The following is a 24,008-nucleotide window of genomic DNA, read 5'->3' as shown; positions in this document are numbered from 1 at the left end:
TCAGAACGAAGGGGCCTATTTATGAAGCCTCTAATTTTTCTGTTCGAGTTTAAAAGATGATAAAAATCTGAATTTTTAGAAGAAAAAAAGTCTCTTTAACAATTTGAAGATGTTTTTTGCCTTCATGATTCTTGATAGTTTGGGCTGTTTGACACTGGTTTTCATTGGATAATCCGAATGGTTTGTTTTTTTCGGGCAGCAATTAGAAAAAGTCACACGATTTTGTCGAGACTTTTCCCATTTGTCACTCTGAATTTTTAGTAAATTAAGCCAGATCGTGTTTGGGAGTTAGGTTGAATTTGTTTCAATTAAAAAAAAAGAGAAAATTTCGAGTTTTAGTAACTGTGCCCCTACAAGACTTTAGGTAGTGGCATCAGAACCAGAACTTACAGGTGACTCTAGACTTTCTGCCAACAAGAGCTGAGCCCTAAATAATGAACTTCCTCAGTCAACCACAGCTGGATCAAAAGTGGGATATTACTTATGTAGGATTGTTTATGCCCTTGTTTTCATGACTATGTTTAATGCAAAGGCACAGTAGGACTGACTCATGTAAAAGGGAACAGGGTACTTGCAGTTTTGACTCCAAAACGACCACATTTTCCAACAGGGACCTTGGTTCCTTCGTTTTGTATATTTGTTGCATACTGCCATAGTTTGATGTTTGTCATATGCAGCATTTGGGGGCAGATTTATCAAAATGAGATTTTGGATTTTAATGAATAAAAACTCACTCATGTTATGTACATTCCTATGGGATATTTTTCAAATGGTGCGTTCCAATTTTGAACCGCTGATAAATATCCCCAAAAAAATCCCATAGGAATGAATAGAACGCGAGTGAGTTATTTATTAAAATCTGAACTCACATTCTGATAAATCTCCCCCTTGATGTTTCAGGGCAATTTGAATCTAGTCAATATGTAATTAGTGCTTGGGGTGCTTGTATATTGCCTGATAGTAACTCAAGCTAGTAACCTATGGGTCCTGTACTGTTTAGGGTGTGACAACGATTCCCCTGAATAAAGTAAAATTTCTATTTGTAATAGAAAAGTACACTAAATTAAACCAAATTGAATAACTGATCTAGAACCATTTGCATCTCCCTAGAAAAAGGTAAAGAAACAAGCAGCAATAAACTTCAAAACCATCATATTTTGTTCTTCCAAATTACTACACAGCAAAGCATATTTTAATTTAGGTTTCATTACATACAAAATATGACAATTTTGAATATTTATTCAAGGATCCAATACAAAGTCAATTGGATTTTCCGGCTTGGTCTTGAAGGGGCAGCTTTTATTTGTGTGTAGCTTCCTTAATAACCACCTTCAAAATCTGTCCTATTCATGCCTTTCAAATACAATAGACTAAAACCTACGCTGTCAGGACTGTGTATATCCTATGAATAGCTGAAGGCTGGTTCTAGCCTACCTGCTTGAATATATACAACAGGCAATACCTGTAATTAACAAGAGTACATAGGATTTACATTAACAATCCATTGTACCTACCGTTTTTATGAATATCATTAATTATTCTCCAGTCACTCTATAATGAATTCCTCCTTACCTGTAAACATAACACAGATGCAGATGCAAAAGGGAGGGCCTTGTTTATACAGAACCAATATGCAACAATCCAGGGGAAGGAGGCAATAGTAAGAGTAGAAACAAAAATGATCCATATTTGTAAAAAAGTATATATATATTTTTTTAATTACAATGCATTTTTTTGGTTATTGCTAAACACAGGTGTACACTGTCCCTTTAATACAAAGAATTTATAGTACTGCAATAGGGTCAGTGAAGAATGTACTTGCTGCAGTTATTATTGGCCTTTATGTGAATCACCAGCTCAAAGAAAAAATACATTGATGTTCTATTTAATGATCCAGAACGTAATCAGTTGTATACAAAAGAGAGAGTTCACCCATTAGATTAAATATCTTTTCAAGGTAGGTTATATCATAAAAAAACATGTTACCATTCAGATCAAGACTAAATGCCAAATACCGTAATATTCCACTTGTTGGATTATTGGTGCTCTCCATTAATGATATTCATCTTCAAAATCCAGGATCTGTTTTCAGAATATGTCATATACAGTATATACAGCTGCTCTTACTGTAAATATATAAATATATATCATATTGTGTTCTGTTGCTCTTACCTCTCCCAACTAAATACACAAACATGTGACTGGGCCTTTCAGAATTATATTACTCATAAAAAAAGTCTTTATTTGAATGTATTTGGATTCAGTTGTTATCCTTTAGCCACTGCTGGATCCACTGAGTGATCTGCTCTATGTTTTGCTCCAAATCCTCAGGTGTATTGCTGGGTAACTGGTGCACTATTTCTTTTTGATACGACTCGGCTGCTTCTTCATAAATAGTCTGGAATATCTCACACTGGATGTTGTCCTGTAGTTTCTTTTCCTTGTATCCCCTCAAATAGAACAAAAAACAAAAACATAAAAAACAGATTACCAGGGTTCTAAGAGGAACCATGATTCAGTTAGTCAGGTATACTAGAAAGCAGCAGCACAGGCACTTAACATGACGTGTTTCCAGCCATGACAAGCACTTGTGCTACCACTTTAAAGGAGAAGGAAACCCCCTGGGCGCAAAACCCCTCCCCTGTGTTGCCCCCCTCCCTCCTCGCCTACCTGTACCCCTGGGCAAATGCCCCTAACTTGTTACTCACCCCTCTGCGCAGGTCGTGTCCACGGAGTTCACAGGCGTCATCTTCTCCCACACGGTCTTCTTCCTGCTTTGACCGGCGTCTTCTGGTGCATTTACAGGTACGGATCTACTGCGCATGCGCTGAATGTCACAAAGTTGACATTCGGCGCATGCGCAGTAGATCCGTACCTGTAAATATTCCTACTGCGCATGCGCCAGAAGACACCAATCAAAGCAGGAAGAAGACCGCGTGGGAGAAGATGGCGCCTGTGAACTCTGTGGACACGACCTGCGCAGAGGGGTGAGTAACAAGTTAGGGGCATTTGCCCAGGGGGACAGGTAGGCGAGGAGGGAGGGGGGGCAACACAGGGGAGGAGGGAGGGGTTTCCTTCTCCTTTAAAGCACTCCTATAGGGGTGCTCCTTTTGCCTAGAAGATGTATTAGAGCTCCCTCTATTAAAATCACCAGACATCATGACTCTCTTCTTGCAGAATTTGTGCAAAAGGCAGTTATTTTGTTAGAGTTTGTTTGTACTGAAATCCGTTATTTGAGTGAGCTCTAATACATCTGCTAGGAAAGGAAGCCCCCTATAAGATATATTGGATCTGTCAATGAATATCTGACACCCAACTGCTGCATGAAGACAGAATAAAGAGAAACAGATGCTGAGAGAGGGATAGTGAAGATGAACAATTATTTCAGACATTATGCAGAATATTTAATTGATTGTATTTAAAAAGTTTCTTATTTCAATATGAGGAACCTTATATAAAATTTATTTTCGCGATAGTTCCCCTTTAAAATTCATGGTTCAAGAATTAGTCAATTCATGTGATCGGCACCAGTAGCAGCAGTTGGATTGCTACCACATATAGTGGTGATCAAAACACCACCTGTGCCATGGGCTAAAATTAAAGGGGTTGTTCACCTTCAAACAACTAGTTGTTTTTCAATAGATCAGCAGAAATAACGTCTTTTTCCAATCACTTTCTATTTTCTACGTGTCACTGTTTTTCTAATATTGAAATGTTAAATGTTTTTTTTCACCTTTTAAAGCAGCTCTGGGAGGGGGGTCGCCGACCCTGTAAACTGTTCTAAATTGATACATTTAGTTGATACATTTCTTATCTTTGTCCCTGCTGAGCAGAATCTCTGGGTTTCATTACAGGCAGCTGTTAGAATTGATACAATAGTTACTAATACTCCAGAGATTCTGCTGAGAAATGTATCAACTGAATGTTGCAAAATTGTAACAGTTTAGAGCCTGCACTTGAATTACTGCCAGACTCAAACACCAGAGACAGGAAAATTCAACTTTAGATTTTGAAAAAAAAAAAAAAGTAAAAAATAAATAATGGAAAGTAATTGAAAAAAGTCTGTTTCTGGGGAACAATCTGAAAACAACTGAACTGAAAAAAGTTTTGGAAGGTGAACAACCCCTTTAATACAAAACAAAAGATTTTAGTTATAGCGGTTGTTCATATTTGAGATAACTTTTAGTATAATGTAGAGATAGTCAGACAATTTGCAATTGGTTTTCATTTTTTATTATTGAAGGTTTTTGAGTTATTTAGCTTTTTATTCAGCAGCTCTTAAATTAGCATCTTAACCAATCTGGAGTCCAAATTACCCTAGCAACTACGCATCGATTTGAATAAGAGATTTGAATATGAATAGGAGAGGCCTGAATAGAAGGATCAGTAATAAAAAGTAGCAATGACAATACATTTGTAACTTTACAGAGCATGTTTTTTAGAAGGGAGTCAGCAACGCCCATTTGAAAGCTGCAAAGAGTCAAAAGAAAAAGGCAAATAACTATAAAACTATAAAAAAAAGAAAACTAGCATTAGAAATGGCTGTTCTATAACATAATAAAAGTTACCTTAAAGGTGAACCACGCCTTTAAGTTATATTTGTGCTTATTCAAGCAAAAGAGAGGCTTCTACAAAATTACTGTACATTCCTAAAACAATTTACAGCTTTCAGAGCAAGGCCATCGACAATTACGATCAGGAACTTTTTAGATGAGTATTTCTATACCTTCTAGGGATGCACCGAATCCACTATTTTGGATTCGGCCGAAGCCCCAAATCCACCCTGAAAGATTCGGGCGAACACGGAACCGAATTTGCATATGCAAATTAGGGGTAGGAAGGGGAAAACATTTTATACTTCTTTGATTTGTTATAAAAAGTCACGCAATTTCCCTCCACGCCCCTAATTTACATATGCAAATTAGGATGCAAATTCAGTTCAGGCGGCAAGAAGGATTCGCCGAATCCTGCTGAAAAAGGTCGAATCCCAAACCAAATCCTGGATTCGGTGCATCCCTAATACCTTCCATCTCTAATGGCGTATACATTTACACAGAGAAGAAAACTTCTAAAAACTTTATTCTCCAAGTAAGTTCCAAATGGGGCCTTACCTGCTTTCTAGACGCTCATACAATAAGCCATTATCTGACCTCAGCACAAACACAATGTTGAACCAACGCTCAGGAAAAAAGTCACAACCATGATAGTCAACTATGACTCCACCTTCACTCATCTTGTCCTCCAGCTCATCAACCACCTACAAGGAAAAAAAACATACCACTAAAATCACATTTTGTTTTACACTATACACAGTAATTTTTAATCATTTTTATAAATCAACCCAAAGAACAACATGGGGATGCCCATTTATCAAAGGTCGAATTAATGTGAATTTTTTTTATTCCAATATACTCGCAATTCGACTGGGAGGTTATTTAAGAAAAATTTTAGATGTCTAATATTCGATCGAATGGTTCCGACCCGAAAATTTGAATTATATTAGATTCCTACGAAGCGAGTTTTTCTCCTGAAAAAAACAAAACAAAAAACTTGAATGCCAGGAAGGCAATTAACATCTCCAAATGGCTCAACAGACCTTTGCCATTGACTTGTACATGAACTCTGCAGGTTTTAGGTGGCGAATAATCAAACTAGGACTGTTTCCATGGTTTAGATGTGATAAATATCACATTCGAATTTACAATACAATAGGGGGATTACAATTCGAATGTGTGAATTTTGAAAATTTTAATTCGAATTTACTTTGGATTAAATCTGCCCCTATAATAGCTATATTTTTTTATAGATACTGCTTTACATTTAGTGAATAGCTACCACGCTGCCTATGGCAGACAATTGCACAGGTGCTTAAAGGGCATGTAAAGGCAAAAAAATTAAATCCCATTTTTACTTTCTTTCATGAAAAAGAAACCTATCTCCAATATATTTTAATTTAAAAATGTGTACCATTTTTATAAGAAACCTGACTGTATGCAGTGAAATTCTCCCTTCATTTACTGCTGTGGATAGGAATTGTCAGACGGTCCCTAACTGCAGAGCAGGGAAACCATCATACTTATGAACAGCAGGGGGAGCCCCCGCCTTAATCCCCAGCCAAGCAGCTTTGTTTATGACGATCCCTAAACAGCCCAGACCACACTGAGCATGTGCACAGTCTTAGTCTTGCAAAGATGTTTAACAAAGTTACAAGATGGTGACCCCCTGTAGCCAGCTTTAAAAGCATAAATTATTTGTTTGATTAGGCTTGTGGCGCAGTAAGTTCATGTTTATATTTAGTATACAAAATACAGCATTTCTAGCATTTTTCTATTTTAGACTTTACATGCCCTTTGAGAACATCAATCAAGCATCATCCTTACATGACCGTTCACGCATAAGCATTCAAGAAACTAAATTTATTACCCAAGAAACTTTTTTCAGGCACATAGGACGAAATCATCGCACAGAGACCCACAATAGACAGTACTGCAAAGGCCTTTTTTTGTGACCCATATCTTAAGAAACCCTTCTCTAGTAGCCTGTTACTATGTTAATCCAAAGAGTAAGTTAGAATTAAAGGTTAACATTTACCTATCCTTCATGAATTTGATGGGAAAGCATGTGTATAACAGAATATCTTATCCACCAAGCACACAAAAAACTATTTTCCCATGACTTCCATATTTTAAAAGGAAAACTATATGGATAATACAGAACACTAATTAATTGTGTATCTTTCTCTGTAAAAAGTGTTGCCATTTACTAGTACAGGTATGGGATTTGTTATCCGGAAACAGTTATCCAGAAAGTGCTGAATTACGGAAAGGCCATCTCCCGTAGACGCCATTTTATCCAAACAATCCAAATTGGTTTTATTTTTTAAAATAATAATTAAACAGTAGCTTGTACTTGATCCAAACTAATATATATTTAATCCTTATTGGAAGCAGAACCAGAATATTGGGTTTATTTAATGTTTACATGATTTTCTAGTAGGCCTAAGGCCTAAAGACCCAAATTACAGAAAGAAAAGCTCAGGTCCCAAGCATTCTGGATAACATGACCCATACCTGTATAAAACGGATTCCAAGTAATCTATATTTTTATCTGTTTTTTTGTTTATTCATACCAAAACAGTAAGGCGGCAGATAATATAATTACATTCCATAGTAACCCTTTTAGCACGACCCTGACACATTCCTGAAACTGAATACTCTATTGCTGGTAGACTTGCAAGGAAATAGCAAATAATTTTATAGGGAAAAGGATCCTCAAATTATATCTGCAGATTACTTTCCAAATTAGTTAAAAAAGTAGCACTATGCAGAACTACTTATCATACAGTGCCAGGGCATCACCCATCCTTCATTGTAAAAAGAAACAAATAAAATGCATTGCTCTAGACTTACTCTGTCTTCATCTAAAATAGGACAATCATACTCTTCATCATAACCTTCATATAAATTTCCTATAGAACAAAAACAATGAAATATTTATGTTATTACCAATGTCCGATTATCTGCAGAACTAAACATAGAAAAGTTTTCATTGCATTTTGGATCTTCATACCTTATGTCTACTAGAAAATCATGTAGACATTAAATAAACCTAATAGGCTGTATACCAGTGTATTATACTCATTTAGATATAGAAGAATTGTGCTTAAAAAAGTAGTTTTTCAGGCTAATTTATTGAATATTTCTGCAAAAACCCTACTGATCCCTCCCTTCTCAACTCCCAGGCTGTGCAGGGGAGCCGGCGGCACTCATCTCACTGCACTGTAGGACAGAAACCAATCAGCAGATAGCATGACCTGATAGGGAACCCCCTCCTACTGTGCTTCTGGCAGGGACTGTTAGGACACACCCACCCCTCATTTGAAACCGGGACCAGTGAACATCTATAGAGAGCTCCAAAAGAAACCCCACCAAATACATAGTTACTATATCTATACCAAGTAAACTCAAACCATAAATTGCAAAACCAAAATAATTAATGATAATAATAGTTCATTCATAAAGGTGCTGACTAATAAATTAGGTAAAGTGCTAGTGCAAATAAATAAGGTGAAATCAATCAGTCCGAGGACTGATAAAAAAAAGTTGATTATTCCTGAATCCAAAGGGTGTATTACCCCACCAATAGATTCCAATAACACCCCTTAATAGATAAATTCATTCATTAATTGATATATAAAGTGTGATTAATCGAGAAATTTGGCAAATTGATATTGCAATAAATTACACCAATAAAGTGCAGTGCAATAAATAGGCTAAAAAATGAGACTTGGTAAGTAATTAAATGGTTAAAAAGGAAATTGGTAAAAAATGGCCAAAAATTCAATATGGGTTAAAAGGTTATTCGGTCATATTCCAAGAATAAGATTAAAAGAAATTTGAAAAATATAGAGGGTGGAGTTGTCCCAAAAATTAACGGCCTATTTTGTTTCTAAGGCCTGGGACACCACAAAGTCAAGGCAGGACAGGGTAACCGGAGCTGTGGCCTTGTAATTTAAATTGCCCTAACAGTTAAAAGAGGCTAAATAGCCCTAAAAAGCCACAAACTCACAGCCCCTTAGAATGGAAGCAAGATAGAAGAGGTGGTAAAGCAAAGGATTTAGACCAAAATTCCTGCCCCCATCAAGAATATCCAGTATGTTCCCCTAATGGAAATATTTCTTCAGAATAAAAATTGTTATCTTAAGGAGATCAATTTTCAAGAGGACGCCGACGTGCGTTTCGCTTAGAAGCTTTGTCAAGGCGAAATTACAAGGCCACAGCTCCGGTTACCCTGTCCTGCCTTGACTTTGTGGTGTCCCAGGCCTTAGAAACAAAATAGGCAGTTAGTTTTTGGGACAACTCCACCCTCTATATTTTTCAAATTTCTTTTAATCTTATTCTTGGAATATGACCGAATAACCTTTTAACCCATATTGAATTTTTGGCCATTTTTTACCAATTTCCTTTTTAACCATTTAATTAAATTACCAAGTCTCATTTTTTAGCCTATTTATTGCACTGCATTTTATTGGTGTAATTTATTGCTATATCAATTTGCCAAATTTATCTCGATTAATCACACTTTATATATCAATTAATGAATGAATTTATCTATTAAGGGGTGTTATTGGAATCTATTGGTGGGGTTATACACCCTTTGGATTCAGGAATAATCAACTTTTTTTTTTATCAGTCCTCGGACTGATTGATTTCACCTTATTTAATTTGCACTAGCACTTTACCTAATTTATTAGTCATCACCTTTATGAATGAACTATTATCATCATTAATTATTTTGGTTTTGCAATTTATGGTTTGAGTTTACTTGGTATAGATATAGTAACTATCTATTTGGTGGGGTTTCTTTTTTCTTAAATAATATTAATGTTTAGAAACCATGTAAAAGCAACTCTATATATTACTCATAATTGCCTACAAAATTAGGGGTTTTTCATTTTTTCCTATAATGTACAACTAACACTATCCTTACCAGGAATATTATTGTATATTATAACAGTGTTATAGCCAACACTCTCATCTGGCAGGCAACATTACTCTGTATTAGGGCAACCAGTAGAGATTTGCTTTAATAATGAGAGGTTTTCTTACATATACAGGAGCATATTATAACAAAGATAAAGTTATTGATTACCTTCCTTTGCCAAATCACCAACATTGATATACGTCAGTCCAGTTCTGGATGAAAGTTCTTTGCCGAGTGTGGTCTTGCCAACTCCTGGAGTGCCTGTAAAACAGAAGCTCGTTTTATTAACAAATCTTAAAGGGGTTGTTCACCCTAAACTGCCCTCCCGACTTCCATTTACAGACCCGTGCCCGCTGATGATGTCACAAAAGGGGCAGGGCGAGCAGGCGCGTGTCTATAAAAAAGGAAGCCGGAAGTGCTAGGTGGCACGCGGGGAGAGCAGGAAGAAGAGCTCAACCCAGACCCACCCACAGCCTGTAAATGGGGGTGCGAGGTCAGCCCAAACCCGCCCGACCCGTGGGTATCGGGCCGGCCCGCACATTACTAGTCCCTGTCTCTGGTGTTTGAGTCTGGCAGCTCAGTAATTCAAGTGCAGACTTTAAATGGTTCAAATTTTGCAACATGGAGTTGATACATTTCTCAGCAGCATCTCTGGGGTATTAGCAACTATTGTATCAAGTCTAACAGCTGCCTTTAATCAAACAGAGATTCTGCTCAGCAGGGACAAAGATAAGAAATGTATCAACTAAATGTATCAATTTAGAACAGTTTACAGGGTCGGCGACCCCCCTCCCAGAGCTGCTTTAGAAGGTGAAAAATTACATTTGACACTTGAATATTAGAAAAACTGTGACACACAGGAAATATAAAGTAATTGGAAAAAGTCGTTATTTCTGGTGATCTATCCAAAAACAACTAGTTGTTTGAAGTAAAAATGTAAATGGAATGTATTTTATTCAAATTAGTGCAGATTCACATTGTTCATCTGATAATAAATAAAGGATAGATAGCTACTCTAAAAACTCGAATGTCAGGATGGCTAGTAACATGTCCAAATTGGTCCCTGGACCTCTCCCATTGACTTATAATTGAACTCGCCAGGTTTTATGTGGAGAATAGTCGAATTCGAATTATTAAAGGGCCAGAGTTTGATAAATCTCAAAATTCTAATTAAAATTCTAACAGAGTTGGGATAATTTACAATTCAAATTTGAGAGTTTTGTCCATAAAAAAATGTTTGGATCTTCAATTAGAACCTTAAAGTAGAGGTTCTCAAAATCCCCCCCCCCCCCAAGACAGCTCAAAACATTTAATAGGAATGCAGCTTGAGGGCTAGATTTGGGTTGATTGATACAACATAATGAAACCGTAATTACATGATCATGCAGCTCCCAGATCTACACTTTCATATTTCTTACCTCTGTGTAATGACAGAATAAACAATCTCATTGCAGTACATTATAAAAGTGTGTTCAGTTAAACCCAAAGGTTTGGCCACCCCATGCCAAATTACATGCAAACAACAACAACAACTGCAGGAATCAGAGAAAGTATTTGCCAATTCAGTGCACAATTAAATTGTATTTCAATATCTTTAAAGGATAAGTAAACCTTTAAAATAAGTGAATGTAAAATTGATGAGAGTGCTATTCTAAGAAATGTTGCAATGTATATTTATTATTTATTCTAAGATATACATGTATGGTTTATATGAATGAATTTTGTTACAACAGCACCACCAAGTAGTCAAGGAATTTGTCAATTTTTTTCTGAAGAAGAAGAAGATCAGAGCAGCATCTTTCTTTCTCCTGATAATTTCCTTGACTACTTGGTGGTCAGACTGGTGGGAAACTGACCAGCAGGTGTAACAAAATTAATTCATATTAACAGCACATGTATCCTTTAATATCTTAAAATAGAAACAAAATAAATAATGAATGTAAATGACAAAAGTGCTTAGAACAGCACCCTCATCAATTTTATATACAATTATTTACGTATCCTTTAAACCATAGGAAAAAAGCAAAATAGTATTCTGGCATGTGCAAAAATGTACTGCTACCTGTACTAATGTTCTACTTATTCGGGCATATTTATCAAGGGTCGAATTATAAAAAACTTCAAAATTCAAATTCAAAAAGACCAACCGAAATTAAGTCAAAGGTTTTTTTTGGTTGAATAGGTCCGTTTTCCATCGAATAGGTCCGTATCCGGCCGAATTCGAATGGTACAAATTGAAGGTATATTGCATTCGATCGAATTCCATTCGAAGTTTTTCACAAAAAAAACTTTGATTTTTCAAAGTCCATCAATTGACTCCAAATAGGTTCTAGGAGGTCCCCCATAGGCTAAAACAGCAATTCGGCAGATTTTAGATGGAGAATGGTCGGTCTAATTTTTAAAGAGACAGTACATAATAAATTTCGATATTCAAATTTTTTCTATTCCCCAGTTGAAGTAAACAAAAAATAGCTCGAAATTTTAATTTTTTTCATTCGAAAATTCACCTTGACCTTTGATAAATCTGTCCATTAATTTACAAAATGTACCAAATATGTTATTTGTTTGTTTGCCCCAAAACGTATGCTTTTAAAAGTACAGCTGTGACCACCAATGTAAGTGGGTGGATTGGGGGTTTTCACAATGAGCACAGTGTGAAAAGCAGTGCTGAGCAGCAATAAAAGCAGTGTTGTAGTAACTGACGGTAAGCAGCTTTACATGAAGACTGTTGTGTCAGCAGTCAGGCCCAAAACACAGGGGCCGGGCTGTTGTCAAAGCCATGTATTCTTTGTTACTCAGTTACAGTTTTCCCATTGAGTCTGTGTGCAATGCATTAATCTTTGAAGGGTTTGTTATACTTCTGAGCAACAAGAGTAAAACTTTATTCATTTGTGTATATAGAAGACAGTGGCACTTTTGATAAATGAAAGCAGTGCGGTCATGAATCAGTTGGCAAGGAGGGCACCCACCAGAGTCTGAAAACATGCATCACAGTAGTGCTAGCCCTGACTCTAGCAGACTTATTGGGGCACAATATTTCTGTTAGTGGCTGTGCCATTAAAATAGCTGCCAGGGGTAGCAACAATCTATATGAGAACTAGGGATGCACCGAATCCACTATTTAGGATTCAGCCGAACCCCAGAATCCTTCGCGAAAAGATTTGGCCGAATACCAAACTGAATCCTAATCTGCATATGCAAATTAGGGGTGGGAAGGGGAAATAATTTTTATTTCCTTGTTTTGTGACAAAAAGTCACACGATTTCCTTCCCCGCCCCTAAAGGATTCGGTTCGGCCAGGCAGAAAGATTCGGCGAATCCTGCTGAAAAAGCCAGAATCCCGAACCGAATCCTGGATTCGGTGCATCCCTAATTAGAACATAGTAAGTTAGGTTGTAAAAGACACATGTCCATCAAAATTAACATTTAAAGTCTATAAAAAATCCTGCCTAACTGCTAGCTGATCCAGAGGAAGGCAAAAAAAACAAACTGTTGAAGCCTCTGGTATTTGCCTCAGAGGGGATCTCTGGGTCAACTTGTACTATGAGCATAACCCTGTATTCCCTCACTTGCTAAACACCATCCAACCCCTTCGTAAAGCTATCTGTAATAAACAATACCAGCTGAAGTTATATCCAGCTTTATGTACCCAGTAGAATAGTCCAACCAGAACCTGATACTTTTGTGAAAGTGGTGGCGGTGCACCTTTAGGATGTTACCGAATGGCTAATTCTAAGCAACTTTACATTTGACCTTCATTTTTTTCATTTATTTTATATTTTTTTTTTAATAATTTGCCTTCTTCTTCTGACTTTTCTGGCTTTTAAATGGGGGTCAGTGACCCTGTATAAAAACAAATGCTCTGTAAGGCTACAAATGTATTGTTATGGTTACTTTTTATTACTCATCTTTCTCTATTTAGGCCTCTCCTATTCATAATCCAGTCTCTTGTTCAAATGAATATACCATACAACAGGTTATGCACTCTCAAAAGAATTTTACAAATATAGACTCAGGTGGTATCAAAAATCTTATTCAAATCAATGCATGGTTGCTAGGGTAATCTGGACCCTAGCAACCGGATTTATAGAGGAATGTTGAGTGCTTCCCCCCTTCCACCAGACAGTGGCAAACTCGGTGCCAGTAACCCCAAACCCATGTGACATACTGCAGGGTGCACGTGACAAACAACAAACACACGACAATATCGCTTACAGCTAATCATAAATTCCGCGATGTCAGTTTGATAGATGGGCAGACACCAGGCCCTTCTTACCTGTCAGAAGGATATTCGGGGAGCGCATGTTGTAATCCTTCCGCTCACAGGACATATACCATACAAACACGCTCTGTACCACGTGGTATCCCGCCTCCAAAACTCTCAGGCCAAGGCTCTAATATGATCATCCTATTGGTCATCTCGGAGTTACGTCATTTCACGTATCAAAGATGGCGCTTTTCATACGCTCTTTTTGTACGTGGGTCGTGGCATGTGACGAAAACATCCCAAGCCACGCAACGTGAGCGCTGATGCTGTTTGAAGTTTTTACTTTCCTGCCAGAGTCTAGTCACTCTAGTGAGTTGGTACTTCAATAGAAGTTTCATGCTGGCTATTGGTTTCACGTATAACTGTTTGTACGTGCTGGGGCGCGTTAGCGTGCAATGTCCTGCTGTCTAGTTGCTTCGCTTTGCTGACTGATCCTTCCCGGTGCTGGTAGTGTGTCAGGTGGATCTTGCCCAGAGGTTCCAGGGCATATTCCTGTTACTGCTGATGTTCCCAAGTTCTCCCTGAGTGAACTTCTCTTGTCTTTTATCTCTATGTATCTTGTTCTGCATGATTACGTGACACATTCTGACATTCCAATAGACTTTCTGGCAACTTGACTTATACTTAGGCTTAACCAATCCCTCCATCATTTAAAGGGTTTGTTCACCTTTGAGTTGAGGTTGCTGATTTTTAGAGTTCTTTAGCTTTTTATTTTGCAATCTCAGCAGTCTGGTTGCTAGGGTCCAAATTACCCTAGCAACCATGCATTGATTTGAATTAGAGACTGGCATTGAATAGAAGAGGCTCTGAATAGAAAGAGGAGTAATAAAAAAAGTAGCAATAAAAATTAATTTGTAACTTTACAGAGCATTTGTTTTGTTTTGTTTTTTTATGGGGTCAGTGACCGCCATTTGGAAGCTGGGATAAAGCAACTAATTTAAAAAGAAAACAAAAAAAAACTATAAATAGAAAGTTTAAATAACATTGCTATGACTTTATTTTATCTTATATATTATACATATTATATCACTTTATTTTCTCATTCTGTACAAAATGCTAAACTTAAATAAAAAGTAAGTTTAAAAAAAATAAACTATAAATAATGAAAACCAATTGAAAAGTTGCCTAAAATGGTCATTCTATAACATTCCAAAAGTTAACTTCAAGGTGAACCACACCTTTAAATTAAATTCCCAGTAACTTCTGTCTGAAAGGGGTTGCCATGCAGTACCAGGACTTCAAGTTGCTTAGTTTTATCCTTATTTAAAGGGAAACACAAGCTGGACATCACTTCTTTATAATGATAACTGAAACCTTTGTATCCAGCACTGTTCGTGTAAGGAGACCCTAAAGGCAATGGCACACTAGGCACGTGTTATCATTTTGTGATTACAGTTTAGGTAAATGGATGGGTAATGGGAATGTTTGCCACCTGCTTACCTGCAAATAGCTGCATTTTTTGTGTCAACCCCAATCAATCTTTGGGGAGGGGTACAGTTTATGTGGCTTAGGGATACTGTCATGGGAAAATTAAATGTTTTTTTCAAAATGCATCAGTTAATAGTGCTGCTCTAGCAGAATTCTGCACTGAAATATGTTTCCTAAAAGAGCAAACATATTTTTTATATTTACTTTCAAAATCTGACATGGGGGTAGACATTTTGTCAGTTTCCCAGCTGCCCCCAGTCATGTGACTTGTGCTCTGATAAACTTCAGTAACTCTTTACTGCTGTACTGCACGTAGTGATATCACCCCCCCCCCCTCAGCAGCCTAACAACAGAACAATGGCAAGGTAACCAGACAGCAGTTCTCTAAAGGTGGCCATACACGGAGAGATCCGCTCGTTTGGCGATGTCGTGGGCCCTAGGGCCCAACGATCGGATCCTAACGAATAGTAACGGGCGGTCGGATCGCTGGACCGCATCAACGAACAGATGCGACCGCGATCCGCCAGGATTTTTAGTTCAATCTGGCCGACTTTTATCGATCAGTCTGTCGGCAGCTTTTATCGGCCTGTGTATGGCCACCTTAACACAAGATAACAGCTGCCTGGTAAATCTAAGAGCAGCACTCAATAGTAAAATTCAGGTCCCACTGCTACTTGTGTAGCTCCACTACAATAATATACAAACTGTAACTACTCCAAAACAGTTGCATGATATTGACAGCTGCAAGGAATGGAGAAGCCATAGCAATCAGCAGCCTGCTTTCAAGAACTTACAGTAAAATTAACCCCTGCTAAGTAATACTTCTTACACGGGTTGAACTGCCCATGTCCTCTTTCAGCAAAACTGCAATTCCCAGAATCTTATGACCAAAAAAAAAGATTTCATGGAATGCTGGAAGCTTTAGTTGTTTAGGTTAGCTGGAAAGCTTAAAATTTGTAGTTGTTTTCAGATAGATCCCCAGAAATAACAACTTTTTCCAACCACTTTTCTATGTGTGACCGTTTTTCTAATATTAAAGTCTGGCAGGCCAATCGCTGACCCTGTAAACTGTTCTAAATTGATACATTTAATTTATACATTTATTATTTTTGTCCCTGCTGAGCAGAATCTGTTACAGGCAACTGTTAGAATTGATACAATAGTTGCTAATACTCCAGAAATGCTGCTGAGAAATGTATCAACTAAATGTTGCAAAATTGTAACCGTTTAGAGTCTGCACCTGAATTACTGAGCGGCCAGACTCAAACACCAGAGACACAGACATTCAACTTTAAACTTAGATTTTGGAAAAACAGTATAAAATAAATAATGGAAAGTGATTGAAAAAAGTCATTTTTTTCTGGGGAACTATCTGAAAACAACTAAACTGAAAAAAGTGTTTGGAAGGTAAACAACCCCTTTAAACAGTTCTGCATATCCCCTCATCCCAGTGATATGTTAAATCAACTAATTTTCCTACCACGGTAGTTGCCAGATCACAAAAAGATCCATTCATTTGGGGAACTTACTCAACAAGTAGGTCTTATTTTGGACATGTGCCTCAGTTAAAATCTTGCTGATTTATTTGTAGTTGATGCACAGAGTAAATAATAAACTAATAAAAGAAGAACTGGCACTCAGAGCTCGATGCAAGCGGGCAAAGCCCTGCGTGTTTATTACAATGTAACGTTTCGGGGGCGGGCCCCTTCGTCAGACGAAGGGGCCCGCCCCTGAAATGTTACATTGTAATAAACACGCAGGGCTTTGCCCGCTTGCATCGAACTCTGAGTGCCAGTTCTTCTTTTATTACGCTTACTACAATTGGGGTTGCCAATCCCTTCTGACTGTGCACCGGGCCAACTTATGCTGGAGAGGCCAGGGTGTGCTGGTGGGTTCTGGAATTTAAATAATAAACTAGCCATGGCTGCTTTTGCAAGTACTGTAGCAGCAGTCATGTTCCCACTTAATAACCATGTTCTTTTTGTAGAACCAGCATATTTTATATGTCGTCATCTGTTGAGCTGATGGGAATAGGACACTTTGATAATGTCAAAAACATCTTGCAGAAGGAAGGTAACCTCTGCTAAGGTAAGAGAATCTCAATTGCAGGCCCTGTTTATTTGTTGCATGTAAATAGTAACGCCTTAAGATTTCTCCCCTCTTGCTTAGTTTATTTTGGCTTATTTTAAGGGCAGAGACACACAGGGAAGATTCAGGGTGGTAAGTCGCCCTGCAACAAATCTCCTCTTCTCTAATCTCCCCGAACTGCCTTCCCCTGCCTTCCCACCGGCTAGAATGAAAATCGACGGCGGGATGGCACTCTGAGCGCTTCGGTTTCCGATTTCACCTGAAACTTTGAAGGCAGTTCGGGGAGATTAGTCGCCCCGAAGGAGAGGAGATTTGTCACCAGGCGACTAATCTCCCCAAATCTGCCTGTGTATCTCTGCCGTAAAGGGAATCCTGACCAATATATTTGCATAGATATGTAAATGTCTGTGTTCTGTGTAGATTACTGATTGGGTTGAGCCGTCTTTTGAAGACATCTTTGGAAACACAAGCAAAGATTCGTCCTCTTCATTTCAGACATCTTGAACTGTTAAAATATGTGTACAAAGAAATAATGAGTCTTCTTTAGAGAACAAACAGGGAAAGAAGAGAACAAATCCATTCACCAAAGACCATCCTAATGATAAAAACCAACATACTTCTGACTACACCCAAAATGATCCCTGGATTGATAAATACAGACCAGAAGTTCAGGTAGAAAACACTGCAATATGTGACAATAATTTAAATTGACAAGAGACATTCTAAGCTTTTGATTATTACAGCTTGAGCCAGACGGCAAAATGATGCAGCAAAGCTAAACTTTTTTTTATTGTGCATGTGTGTACAGTTTGCTAAGGATAATATTATGAGAATACCTAGGAATAAGCAACCTTGGCTTAGTTTGCAGATATTTTGGGAAACAACTTAAAACTGCCTCTCGTTGTGCTAAACTTGAATATTGCAAGCTTGAAATAGCATCATAGAGAATACTAGAGGTATCATCATCATCATCATCATCATTTACTTATAAAGCACCAACAAGTTACGTAATAACCTTAGTTCTAACAAACGGAGAATAAATGTTGAATAACAAACAAGGGTTTACAGAGTACAATAGGATTAGAGGGCCCTACACATGAGAGTTTACAAATTAAAGGTTAGGTTAGGGTACAATTGAGATTTAAAAATTGAAATTAGGATTATATAAACAATTTTGTGATTTATGATACCGCAGTGATTGATTAATTAAATAAGGTACATTGAGTAAACTTCTTTAAACGGTGGGGAGCATTTAGAGGTTTGGAAAGAAGCAAAAAGTCTCTTATGTGCTGGCAAAGACCTGACATACAGTAATAATTCAAACAGTAACATGTTTATAAACACTGATCATAGTGGCAAAATGATAAACAGAGCGCAACGTTTCCTTGTATCCTTCTGTAGGCAGAGCTTGCTGTGCATAAGATAAAAGTTTAAGAGTTTGAGGCCTGGCTCAAAAAACTCACATGGAGAACAGCCCACAGAAGCAGGTCTGGTACTGGATTCTTAAAAATGTGCTCTATATTTTGAGTTTAAAGTTGGCACACTGCATATATGTAAGTTTCCAATGTGTGACACAGCAATAGCATATTTACAGGCTTTACAGGCAGGTTTCTAACAGACTAGTTACACCTTAGTAGTAACCTATTGCATGCAATCAATGTTACGTTTTTTTCATCCAGCTGACGGTTTAAGAATAAAAGCAAAAAAATTATTGAATTTCCAATGGGTTACTGCCCAGGCGCAAATTTGCAATTGTTGGCTCCCGGGCTTTTTTGTTTATGAATTTATTGCTCGTGGCACAATAAAGGGTTACTGTCGGTGTTTACTTTAATTTTCCACCTTTATTTCTGCTATTTTTAGAGTTTCCTTTTATCATAACTATATTTTAGCTCAAATCATAAATGAAAAATATGCTTGGATAATGTCATAGTGGCAAAGACTCTAGACATAGCTAAAAGCAATGCTCATGAAATTCTTGTCACTTCTCTTTAAATATGCTACATTACCTGATGAAGGAAGGGGACCCCCCCCCCCCGAAACATTGATTCTGTTGGTAGTATAATAAAAGGGGAAGCTCCCCAACTGCAGATAATCACGTTTGTATGGATCCGTAAATCTTTTTGCTGTGCTCTGATTCAGCCCACTCACTGGCCTGTATTATATGTGTAAGATTTATATATGATTGTATGCATTGATGAGCCAAAATATGCCTGTTGACAGATTAGATAAATGTAGCAACAGACATAATTGGGGCTGAATTAGCAGTTGCTCAGTCAGCAGGGAAACCACAATGTGTGGCTAACCTTAGCTGTTGACGTACAATAAGAAGTGTTCATGAAGAATGTTGGGAAATCTTTTGATTTTTCTTATATGTTTCCAGGGTGGTCATCTTTTATTGCTAACTGGCCCCCCGGGCTGTGGAAAGACTGCAACACTTCAAGTGCTTACAAAAGATATGGTGATTCAGGTGCAGGAATGGATCAATCCTCTAATGCAGGAGTTCAGACAAGAAGAACAACCTGAAGTTTTTGATAGAGGCAATGAGGTTCCGACCTATGGTTTCTGCTGTGCATGGTCACTCAGTGATCCACTTTCAAACTGTTGCAGTTTAATACAGTGGTCCATGGCAAGTGGTCATTTCGGGTGTTTTGTTGTCTCCAGAACCCCAAAGTGGGCAAAACAGTCATATGGAAAAAGTTTGGGAACCCTTCTCAGCCTGCATAATAATTTACTCCACTTTCAACAAAAAAGATAACGGTGGTATGTCTTTACTTTCCCAGGAACATCTGAGTACTGGGGTGTTTTCTGAACAACGATTTTTAGTGAATCAGTATTCAGTTGTATGCAATTAAATCAAATGTGAAAAACTGGCTGTGCACATGCCCAGCCACAAGCAGAAAGATGAAGCAGGAAGAGGATCGCTCCTTGGTGGTTACTGGAAGAACCCCGGTCCTGTGCTCCTATCAGCAGAAAACTGCACCCGCCTCGGTTTCTTCCCAGGAGCACCATGTTAAGTAAGTCGGTAAGTAAACACAATCACTTGGGAGTGCCTAACTTTTGGCACACCCAATTATAACTTGCCTTTCCTTCTCCTTTAAGCTTAGCTTCTCAACAGCTGCTCAGAGCCCACTGAGCATGTGAGTGTCACAGACACTTTCCAAGATGGTGACCCCCTGTGACAAGTTTGAAGTCCTGGATCATTGCTGCTATTGACAAGCTGAAACTTTAGGAATATATTCAGTATATTAAATATGACATATTTGTAGCCACATTAAGTTTTAGGGTTTAGTTATTTTTATTTTTTTTAATTCTGGTTTTCTAGAAGTGTTACAGAGCAATACATGCATTTTTGTTTTTTCTACCATATAGGGGCTGATTTATCAAAATCTGAGACTAGAGCTCACCACAGAAAAATTACAATGAGATTTTTAGAATTGTATTTATCAGATTGTGAACTTCACCCCCCCCCCTTTGATAAATACATGAAAAATCAGAAACTAACAGAAAGTGGGTGAATTTTTCTATGGTGAGTTTTACTCTCACATGTTGATAAATCAACCCCATAATGTTACTGTTTACTTCATAAGTTGATCATGTTTTTTTTTTAGTTTATTTTAACTTTTTTTTTTTTTTTTTTTTTTTTAAGCAGCACCGAGAAAATTGTCTTGCTGCAAGATCTCTCTTCTCAAGCTTCTGTTCCTCACCACTTTGTCTTCAAACTCAGGTGTTACCTTATCTGGCAATGCTCACAAACCCATTGAGGAATCCGTGTAAGGCTTTACATTTAATGGCACAGTGCAGCCCATTTTTAATCATCCGTTTGCTTCATTAATGGGATATGGTTCTGTTTTTGTTTTTTTAATAGTTTTCATGTAGTGGGGAAGATGCACGGTTTTCATTATTGTGAACATAATTCTTTGGATAAATATTATGCTGAGCAACTAACAGGACAGCAGAATAAAGGACAGTGTGTGCTTCCATATATTATTCTTGGTAAAGCTGTTTGCGTGTATTGTTTGCATTCCAAATTAAAGAGAGCTGGCTTTCTACAGCAGATTTAACTCATTATAAAATCCTTTGCACGACTGGGAAGTGATCTTCCAAAATCATCTGAAAATCATTTGATTGTAAGCCCTTGTATGTCAGCTGTTATGTACACTATGTACAGTGTTTAAATATAACTGCTGTACATACTTTGAGTAAACGAACACAACAGTCGCTATTACTGTAATGCAGGGGTGCCCAAAAGGTAGATTGGGATCTACCATTAGACCTTTAGCTAAGGATCAGTGGATCTCAAGAAACTGTCAACAAACAGCTTTAATTCATAGCAATATTATACAAAAAAGTCATGAATATTTTGTAAATGATATCCTTATAAACCGTGACTAGTGATGTCATCAGTGAGTAGTGATGTCATTTTTGTCACATGACTCACTAAAACTTGTGTATTATAATAAATAAAGTACCCCTTGTTGGAAAATATGAGGATATTAAAAGTCACCTCGGAGTTCCATGACCTGTATAAAACTTTTAATATCCTTTTTAATATTTTACAATAGGTAGTACTTTATTCACTTTATAAATTGTCTCATAAATAATATAATATTGAAGTAATATTTTCCATGGAACAGAATTCTAACAATGGTTTTATGGCTGTAGTACCACGCAATGATGGAGTGCTCGACCAATGTGCTTTATCCACTTCAGGTGCTGAACAGTAATTAACCTACCTGCCGTAGGTCCAAAATCATACATGAAGTCCAATAAATTGCAGCACACTCGATTGTTGATTTAAATCTGTGCCATTATGATTTTATTTGGCTGATACCAAAGTAGATCAGTGAAGCTTCACTGATCTTCTTTGATGTGAGGCAAATAAAATCACAATGACAAAGATTTAAATCAACATTGCTAAAAGTAGACCTCTCGTTAGTAAAGTATGGGCACTCCTGCTGTAATGTGTTTTCAACTTTTGTATAATTTTTTTTCTAATCGTTAATTTGATCTTCTTTTAAAATATACATACCATAATATATTAACAGATTTATTCTTTTACAGCACAAATTGCATTTATTCAAGATGTTGTCGGCTACCATTAAAAAGACAGTTTGCAAGGTTAGTTGGCCAAAATTTTTAAAGATGAAATTTACTAACGTAAGCAAATTTAATTTACACATGTAGGTGTTACTAGGATCAGTTCTGTCTCATATCAATGAGATCATTAGAGCTTGCTTACATTATTCTGTTAATATGTTGTTCTGTAGCGGAGTCTATACACGGGCCGATAAAAGCTGTCAACAGACCTAGTCGGCAGTTTATGCTCATGTGTGGGGTCATCCGACGGGCTTCCCCCATCGATATTGAGCAGGTTAAAAAATCCCGTTGGATCGCGGCCACGTCTATGCGGTCCCTCGATCCGACTGCCCGTATCGGATCCATTATGATCCGATCGTTGGGCCCTAGGGCCCATGATCGGATCAGCCCGATATCGCCCACTTCAATCCCGTTGGATCGCGGCCACGTCTATGCGGTCCCTCGATCCGACTGCCCGTATCGGATCCATTATGATCCGATCGTTGGGCCCTAGGGCCCATGATCGGATCAGCCCGATATCGCCCACTTCAATATGGGCCTATCGGGTTGAGATCCACTCATTTGGCGACTTCGTCAAACGAGTGGATCTCTATGTCTATGGCCACCTTAATCTCCTATTTGCTTTCAGGCTGAAACTTGAAACACTCACAGACAAAGATCCTGGGCTGCTAAATGCTGAGAGTGGTGAGGAAGATAACCTTACTGAAATGCAAAGAGAAAGGAATGACACGGCCAATTCCATGGGTAATGCAAAGGAACTTTTGTCCACTCAAGGAGCGGAAAGTGTGTTGCCGGCCAGTCAGCCCCAACCGGTTGCAGCACAAGCAGTTATGGAGGATGAAGAGTTAAAGATAGAAGAGTATGACAGTGACTGATCTCTGTCAGCAATGGTTACTCTTACTTCTTTGGACTTAAGGGGCAACTTTCTGGTTAGCAGGTCATTCATTAATAAATTTTGTTTAGTTATGCAGCCTCCATACCAATGTAAGTGTTTGGAAGGAACAACGGCAGAGCTTCCTGTTCTGAATAGGTCATGAGAGGAACTGGTTTGTGGAGCAGCAGGATTGTTATAGCACTTAGAGCCAGTCTGTGTGAGAAATTGCTTTAATATCCACTGCAGAAATAGTGGATTGGCAACTGTTGTGCTGAAGATATACTGCTGTAAATTAATTTATGCTTTACATGCAAGATGGAACACCTACAATGTGAATGTAGGTTTATATAAAGTTCTATTCGGAACTATTTATCTATGTAAATAAATACTTTTTTCTCCATTTGAAATTGTTGCCTCGTTAGTCACTTGGGGATCGGCAGATTGGGCCTTTTATTGTATTATCTTTTATTACAAGGCCAAACATAGGCTAAATCTTAGCTGTACCTAAATCCTATGGAGCTGCATCAAAGTATGTATATAGAACCCACTGTTTATGTTAATTGAAAGTCTGTTTCAGTCCTGTCACTGATTGTATTATAAATGAGACCCATGGGCTGATTTTGAGTTATTGTGTAGTACTAGAACAGAAGATTTAATCCCAAATTATTCTCTTTTAAAAATGTCATGTTTTATATGCCATGTTCTCCATATGCGACGTGGGTTATCACTAGACATAACACATGCTTAAAATTGTTACACAGTATACTACTGT

At 37.7% G+C, this 24,008-nt stretch overlaps 2 protein-coding genes across 6 annotated transcripts; one reads left to right on the top strand and one right to left on the bottom strand.

Moving 5' to 3' along the window:
* Positions 1–1,598: 1,598 nt before the first annotated feature.
* Positions 1,599–13,820, bottom strand: ak6.S (adenylate kinase 6 S homeolog). Its single transcript, NM_001093571.1, is given in 5 exon segments — positions 1,599–2,450; positions 5,112–5,257; positions 7,410–7,468; positions 9,652–9,744; positions 13,759–13,820. Coding segments are annotated over 5 exon segments (516 nt in total). The 5' UTR covers positions 13,787–13,820; the 3' UTR covers positions 1,599–2,260.
* Positions 13,821–13,965: 145 nt separating this feature from the next.
* On the top strand, positions 13,966–23,643 carry LOC108705312 (cell cycle checkpoint protein RAD17-like). Of its 5 annotated transcripts, none has more exons than XR_005965100.1 (7): positions 13,966–14,058; positions 17,165–17,265; positions 17,686–17,937; positions 19,646–20,287; positions 20,915–21,035; positions 22,327–22,383; positions 22,991–23,643. XR_005965100.1 is itself a non-coding variant. In XM_041580492.1 (7 exons), exons 4-7 carry the CDS (start codon positions 20,273–20,275, stop codon positions 23,235–23,237), a joined length of 432 nt encoding a protein of 143 aa, XP_041436426.1. In that variant the 5' UTR covers positions 13,966–14,058; positions 17,165–17,265; positions 17,686–17,937; positions 19,646–20,272; the 3' UTR covers positions 23,238–23,643. The 5 variants fall into 5 exon arrangements, 3 of the variants coding, with proteins under 3 accessions (XP_041436426.1, XP_041436427.1, XP_041436428.1); XR_005965101.1 differs by having other exon boundaries at positions 20,912–21,035; XM_041580492.1 differs by having other exon boundaries at positions 19,646–20,279.
* The last annotated feature ends 365 nt before the right edge of the window (positions 23,644–24,008 follow it).

The sequence above is a fragment of the Xenopus laevis genome, chromosome 1S (assembly GCF_017654675.1).
Source record: "Xenopus laevis strain J_2021 chromosome 1S, Xenopus_laevis_v10.1, whole genome shotgun sequence".
Lineage (NCBI taxonomy): Eukaryota > Metazoa > Chordata > Amphibia > Anura > Pipidae > Xenopus > Xenopus laevis.
Note: the sequence above shows the minus strand (reverse complement) of the source record. Positions and strands in the feature narration are given on the sequence as shown.